We start from the raw sequence: 7681 nt of genomic DNA, 5'->3' as shown, positions 1-7681 counted from the left end.
AAGAGGTGTGTACGTATGGAGGGGTCTTGTTAGTTAATTGTATAAAGGTTTAATACAAACCTTCCTGTACAGTGTAATTACTACTTTTCACGCGATGAACATTATTTTACAGAGGTCCATACAACAGCCCTTTACAAAGCGTTTTAGAATTTGTGTGTGTGTGTGTCTTTGATAGTGATATATATATATATATATATATATATATATATATATATATATATTACAAAACAAATATTATATATATAGTACAAAACACAAGTATAAATTGAAATACATTTTTATACATGAATTTATGCGTTTCCCATTTTATGTTTGTGATGCTTTACTGTGTTTAGAGCCACATGCACATATATTTTTATTATTATTTTATTATTTTTAAATGTATGCTCTTTAATGAATGATAAGTTATTATTACAGTATTATAGTTAGTAGTATTTTTTCATTAATTTGATCACAATACATCCATTTTGTTCTATGAAATCAACATTGCATCACAATTGTCTTTGATGACAATATGTCAAGATGAAACTGGTGTATTGAAAAAAAGAAATTCAGAGTGGAAGCGGGAAAGAGAAGGACACAAGAAAAGTAAAGAAAGACTAGGTTAAAACATAGAAAGAAAGAAAGAAAGAAAGAAAGAGACAGAGCAGTGGGGAATCCTGCATAGTAAATGGGCGTGGACTGACTAACAGAAAATCACCTGCCACATCCTTCCAGTAACAGGGCGTTAGACGTCTGCAGTGTTCACCCGCCGGCAGAGGTGAAGCTGAATTATTTCTAGATGAAACCTTACATACAGCCACAGTGGCTGAGAGACCAGAAAGGAAGAGGAGCGTGAGGAGACTTTGTCCCCTGTCACTGGCTGCTGTGGGAAACAGAGGATGATCAATAATTAATCTGACAACAGCCATCAGACATTGAGACACACAGGAGACGATGGAGCGCGGCAGGCTGTGTCCTTTCATGTAAACATGACTTCAAACAACAGATTAACACACATGAAAAATACAAAATGTTGTTCTGCTGTAAAGAGTTCTTGAATATTATTGTTTGGAGAATGAACAAAGAACCCTCAACTAAAAATGCCAAGTAGAAAATTTAACAAGGGGAATGAAAAATCCCTGTGCTGAACTCCCTGCACATCCTGCGTTCTTTTTAGCTCCATCTTCAACAAAAACTGTTTGACTGAACGTTACACATTTTTGTGATTTTTCCATTTGAAGTCAGACAGGTTAAGGTCAACTGTACAAGACTGCAGAAATTATCATTTTTGATTTCATTACTTAACACTATATAAAAGTGTTTGTGTTGGTCATGCCAGTTAACAGATCGTTCAAAAGAGACTGAATAAAGTTGTTAGTCACTTCAGTGGGTGGAAGCTTGTGGCATGAGTTTCCGCCCTGGGAGGTGTGGGCAGGCAGGTCAGGCTGTAATCTCATGTGTCATGTTTAAAGATTTTCCTGGTCATACCAAACATACCAACTATGCCTTTGTTGACATCTAAAGAACTTTGTTCTTTCAGGTTACAGTATGTGTCTTTGCCATTTGAGCTACAGAAGATTAACAAGAAACTAAGATAAGATCAGAAAAAGATAACAAAGCCTTTATTTATCCCACACCAGGGAAATTCGCTTGTTACAGCAGGAAAGGAGACCGAGGTAGAAGAAGTATAACAATAGAATAAAGTAGAAAAATAACAACTCGATCATAAATAAGAAGGTATTTACATAAGCACTTGCATTTGTAGAGATGTTTACAAAGATATTTACATAACTGGCAGCCACTTATCCAACTTTAAACTTGAATGTATTTTTTTCCTTAAATCTAATCATTGAAGTGGTTAAGGGGACTTGATTTCTGTATTTCCGGCCGCCACACCCCACAGACTAATGTACTCCATTTTAATAAATTTAAGCGATTTAGGTTAGAAATGTCCTGTTTTTTAAAAAATAAAAGGAAGAGATTCTGTTACAGCTCAAACACAGAGAGCACTTCTTTGTGTAAAAAATATTAACTAAGTTTCTATAGCTGTGTTTTATTGAACCTCACTCTTGCGACTACATCACATGTCCACAAGGTGTCACTTGGCTCAACAACATTGCCTGCTGGCTCATTCACATTACAGAGACATGACAGAGTTGTAATGTTATTACCACTGGGATGATGATGGCAGTGAACACCTAAGAAATAATATGCTTTTTGCTTTGTCACCATCATAATCATCATCATCGTCATCCTCTGCCTTATTCTCAGTGCAATAGTAAAGTTGACTGAAATCACTGGAGCGATGGAAAGTTACATCAGTGCACAGTTTTGAGGTACTTGGGCTTGATTGTTTCCATTTTCTGCTATTTCACACTTCCATTTCGCTATATTCATTTGTCATCTGTCAGCGGTGGAAGATTAAGATTTTATACACAAAATATGATGCAATTTTACAGATTAAACTTCCAGTATATAATATAGTAAAAATTTGACTTCACCTTCACCAGCAACATTAAAATGCTGCTTTATGTTAATGGCTCAATAATGATTAGGATTTTTGAAATGGAGCGGCCAAGTTGGGGCTGAGTGTTGTATTATGAAGTTGGCAATTCTTTTTTTTTAATTTTTTTGCATTTTTTGTTTCTTGAACTTAGTTAGACACCCAAAGTTCCTGCTGTGCAGAGAGGCCACAAATTGGCCTTTTCGATTGGATCGATGTAATATGTGACACAATATAATGTCCCATACAGAAATGTAATATATGACATATATGCCCCTTTATCAAGACAGATGTTGCCATATATATATTATTATCACATATATAAATCTTCTGGATATATGAAGATATACAGTAAGTATCAAACATATATGAAATACCCATAGTAAAATGCAAGTTTATCAAAACAAAATACTTACATACTTATATACATATATATAAATATGTTATTTTACATCATATGTATATATATGGAAATGCAATACATGTACATATATTACATTTGTGTATGGGGTATATAATGATGCTTTTGCTGCTTAATGCCCATTTTACTGACAATACTTAGTAGTAGTTTTACATTGTGGTATTACTGTTTTTACTCATGTAAAGGGTCTGAATACTTCCACTGTATATGGATCAAAACATGGATGAATATTTTTTCACAAATTGAACACAAAGTGCATTTCCCAAACTGATTTTATAATCCTCCAAATTATTACTTAATTAAAGCTTAACCACATCAAAACACATTATGCTGAGCTTATCAAGCATGATACATCATAACAGACCAAACTACCCAACAGTATAATAAAGTAGCTGAAATGAGATGAAATAAATCACCAATAAAATGATATTATACAAGAAATATAAAACTATTACCCACTAAAAAGGATTATCATGCACGATTATCATTTTTACTTTGACATTTGAGCACATTTTGCTGATAACAGTATATTTTACTTGAAATGTTTTACTCAAAACCAGACAAAAGTTGTAGATGTCCAGCTGATCATAACTGAGGTTACACAGCTACACCCAGGTGCTACATGAACAAGGGTCATGACATCTATGAAAAAGGGGAACAACTGTTAAATACTGTAAGTGATGGGCACAGTGTTTCTGTTACTCGATCCTGCATCGTACGTGTCACATTACAAAGTAAATAAGAGACATTCTGTTTTGTTATACCAGCTGGAAAACATGAGACACTTTACTCCTATCATCCATATAGCAAGTAGACACCCTTTGGGTGTGTTTTGCTAATTTGGGGCAAGAAATGTTGTGACAACTGTTGTGTTTCTGACATAAAAAATCAGATCTATTACTTGAGTAAAAGTACTAATACTACAATATAAAAATATCCGATTACAGGTGCATGACATGGATATCCTAAAAGTACATAAGTGTTATCTAAAAGTAGCAACTCATTCCATAGAAATTGTTGCTTGTGAGTGACGCATATTATTTCTGATGCACAAATGTGTTCATACCATTATTGTGTATCCCGTAGCGGTGGCTGGTTTGAGCAATTATACAAACTCTGGTATTGAAGTCTATATGTTCCCTCCATATAGTCACAAGATGAATCCAAGGGTAGTGAGATGAAACTGGGGCAAGAATGAATGAGAAAGTAATTTAAATGACACAAATTGTTTTTCATTTTAGGGCTTTTCTTGAATCATTTCTGTTATTATAAAATTTTAAATAAATTTTACCTCTCTGGGCCTCAAACGTTATTTAAAGGAAACCAACTGATAAGTTTGGATGGGAAATATGGTGGAAATGACAAGAACTCGTAGACATCTGAAACACGACAAGGACACACAACTAAACACTGCTTTTTGGAGAAGCGAGTTTGGGACAGAAAGGTCGCTGGTCGAGGACCTGCACCAGCAGGAAGACGTGGTTGGGGGGAGTGAATGAACTGCGCTTTCCCCTCCCTCAACATCTGGTGGAAGTGCCCTCGAGCAGAGCACCTAACGACCCCAGGTGGATGGGTTAAATGCAGAGGTCAAGTTTCTTGTGTGTGTAAACATACTTGGAAAAATAAAAGATGAACTTAATCCTGCTGTCATAAAAATGTAGTTGAGTTAAAAGTATTATACTTCCGTCTGAAATGTGGTGTATTAGATGTATAAAGCAGCACAAAATGGAAATAATAAAGTAAAGTACCAGTACCTCAAAACTGACAAAGCCTTTTTTAATGAGTCACAAGCCAAACAGGTTGGAAACCATTGGTTTAAAGCTTATTGTAAATTAAGTCATTTTAATGTAAAATCTTAATCTGAAAAGTAACTATTGTAGGCCTTACCATAACTGTCAGATGTAGAGGAGTAAGAAGTAGAGATTTCCCTCTGAAATGTAGTGGAGTAAAGATATAAAGTCATATCATAAAATGGAGAAAAACAAATAAAGAACGGCCTACTTTAAATTGTAGGCTACTTAAGCCCAGCACTAGAAGAAATGTAGGCTACTTAGTTTCTTTCCACCACTGCTTGTTTGCCTAGTTTCAGGTGTGAACTCGAGAAGCTCTTGCAGGCAGCAGCAGAGACGAAGAAAAACAAGCAGCTCTGGAGACAGTCAGGATGAGCGTACAGTGAGGGGATGTGCAGGTCTTTGACAGGAGATGGGCGTTGCCCGTCCAGTCAAATGTCAGCAGCTTTCGCCGACACGCCTCCAAAAGGAAGACTTCAGCTCAAGCAAACTTGGGAGGTTAACCATCCAGGAAACGTCCCTCCTCAGACGCCTACAAGCTCTGTTTTCATTCGCTCTGCATCCGTCAATCAATTCTCTTCCAGGCGACGTCAGCAGCAGCGCCACACCGGGGCTGAGGAGTGGGTGACGAGGAGCGGTCACCACCACCAGGAAAAAATACCAGGAGCCATAAAATGCACGGACTACAGGGGTCCATTTGACTGTCAGTAAGACGTTTTCGTACTTTGAGGGTTTGGTCCTGGCGAGGTCTTTGGAGAACTCGAGTTTAATGCGATGGAGGTCCTCTGTCAGGCCGAGCTTTCTGGTTTTTAGCCAGTCGGCTGCAAATCCAGGGATGCCTAGCTGAGCTAACCTAGCCAGCTAACAATTAGCCTGTCCATTTAGCTATCCTGGTCACTGGAGCCTCGGTCTGCGAGAGGATACCTGCTCTGAGGACAAATTGTGAAGCGGTAGTTTCATTGCGGCTGTTACAAGGCTTATTGTTCGTCGATTGCTGCAGACGCTGGGAAAGCCTTTCTGTTTGTTTAGTGGATGGACAGTTTGACGGGCGCTCATTGTCACTGCGCGGGCGTACGGTGTTGGTTTCGGGGCGGCTAGGCTTGCGCTCGGCCGGGCAACCAGCGCAGGGATTGTACAAATGTGGCAGTGGCAGCCAATTGTGTCCCGCTGTCTCTGGGACCGAAGTTGGTAGCTTAAAATTAAAAACCGTATTTTCGATGAGTGTTATTCTCACGGGATATCTAGCTACGCGGGAAAGGGATTAAAAAGTGTTGGCACGCTGAAAATTCATCAACTTGTCACAATAGCTTGGTTGTAACATTAGCTGCGTTTAGCTTATAAACTAATATTAGCTTTCTTGAAAGAACATCAAATAAAATGGTTATTTACACCTTCGCTATTAATGTAAGATGTTTGCAGACGTGTTGCATTGCAAATTTTCTGTGATCAGCTGTCAGTCCTTGTAGCCTAAGGATTTACACAAGACTTTGACTAAGCTGTCAAATATTTGACACTTGACAGCAGTTTTACCATCAACAAGGAAGGCCAGATTCTGCTGCACGCCTATCAAGCTCGGTTATCGGTGTCTGGAAATAACTTGCTGTAAAACGGACTGTTGCTCAGAGTGGGTTTAATTTATTTGATACTTTGTGTGAGGTGTAGCCCGGCGCCCCTTGTCAGACGGGCTTTTCAGCTCATGCGGTGATGACTTTAGACTCCATGATGGCTTGTTGCCTGAGTGAGGAGGCGAAGGAGTCCAAACGAATCAACGCTGAGATCGAGAAACAACTCCGACGAGACAAGAGAGATGCAAGAAGGGAGCTGAAGCTTCTTCTGCTGGGTAAGCCTGCATGGTCTGTAAAGGTTTCACATACTGTCTCAGGCTGGTGTGGCTGGAGACTAGTACTTGATCTCTACCTCTGACACAAACACACACACACAAACACACACACACGCAAAGCTAGCTTTGATTGTACTGTATAGACTTCACATGCAAAACACTGCACCCACAATTGCCCAAGACCCATCGCCCTGATCACCACAGGATTTGCCTGTGATGTGATAAGGGAAATCAAGATGTGGTTCAGGTGGTGTTTCCAGCCCAATGGGAGCTAGTAGTGGGAGAGCTAAGAGCACCCATGAATTTAAATACGCTTCTTAAGATATATATACATTTGAGTGTATAAAATTTACCCGACCATTCTACATATATGTGCTGGTTTCCTCAAAGCTACCATAGCTGTCAATCTTTGGTCACAGAATTAACAGGAGAGATTATTATTATGCCTTTGCTGCAACTCACAGTACACAAATATAATGTGTTTTTTATGGCTTAGAGACACATGAGTAGTCTCTTGCTGTAAATGAAGACTTTCGTTAAAAGTTACAGATATCTGTGTTGTGTCCTCTGAATTTAAAAGTGTTGATATTTGTTTGTTGTGAGTAAAAACCATTTGTCTTATTCTGAATTATGTAAATTGTAAAGTGTGACTTTGGTTAAGAAACGTCATTCACAACCAGCTGTTAGCAGTTCCCACTTATTAACACCTTTCCTTTAGTTGTGTTCCACTTTCCTGTAGTTGTATCTGACTGTAAAACAGGGCTTAAATGATGAACAAGAGTTGTTTTTTAATTAAGTCTGCTACAAGGGAGACAGTGCTCTCTTGGAGTCTGGTCTAGAGAAGGCCTCCACTGAGGTGGCCTACTCTGGGAAATAACTGTTCTCCTGATAATAGGCTGTGCCATTCACAGTCTAATTTTCATGTTTAAGGAAGAGTAGCGGAGCCATTGAGCATTTTTTTAAATTTAATATTACAATGACAGAAAAGGCTGTTCTTTTGTGAATTTCACGCTACAGTGAGCTAAAAGTTTAGGTTTAGCTACAGAACAGTGTCACTAGGATTGGCAGGGATTCAGTAACATGCTAAATGACACTTCAGCAACTCTGTGGTTTGTTGTCACAGGTGACTGAATTCACACTTCCTG

General features: G+C 38.4%; 1 protein-coding gene across 2 annotated transcripts in view; it reads left to right on the top strand.

Moving 5' to 3' along the window:
- The first annotated feature begins 5302 nt into the window (after nt 1–5302).
- LOC130170754 (guanine nucleotide-binding protein G(q) subunit alpha-like) overlaps nt 5303–7681 on the top strand; it is a 32248-nt gene continuing 29869 nt past the window's right edge. For both annotated transcript variants that reach the window (XM_056378357.1, XM_056378358.1), the window contains exon 1: nt 5303–6536. In XM_056378357.1, coding sequence (XP_056234332.1) covers nt 6401–6536 — 136 coding nt within the window. In that variant the 5' untranslated portion in view covers nt 5303–6400. The remainder of the gene's footprint in view (nt 6537–7681) is intronic.

The sequence above is a fragment of the Seriola aureovittata genome, chromosome 6 (genome assembly GCF_021018895.1).
Source record: "Seriola aureovittata isolate HTS-2021-v1 ecotype China chromosome 6, ASM2101889v1, whole genome shotgun sequence".
In the NCBI taxonomy this organism is placed as follows: domain Eukaryota; kingdom Metazoa; phylum Chordata; class Actinopteri; order Carangiformes; family Carangidae; genus Seriola; species Seriola aureovittata.
Note: the sequence above shows the minus strand (reverse complement) of the source record. Positions and strands in the feature narration are given on the sequence as shown.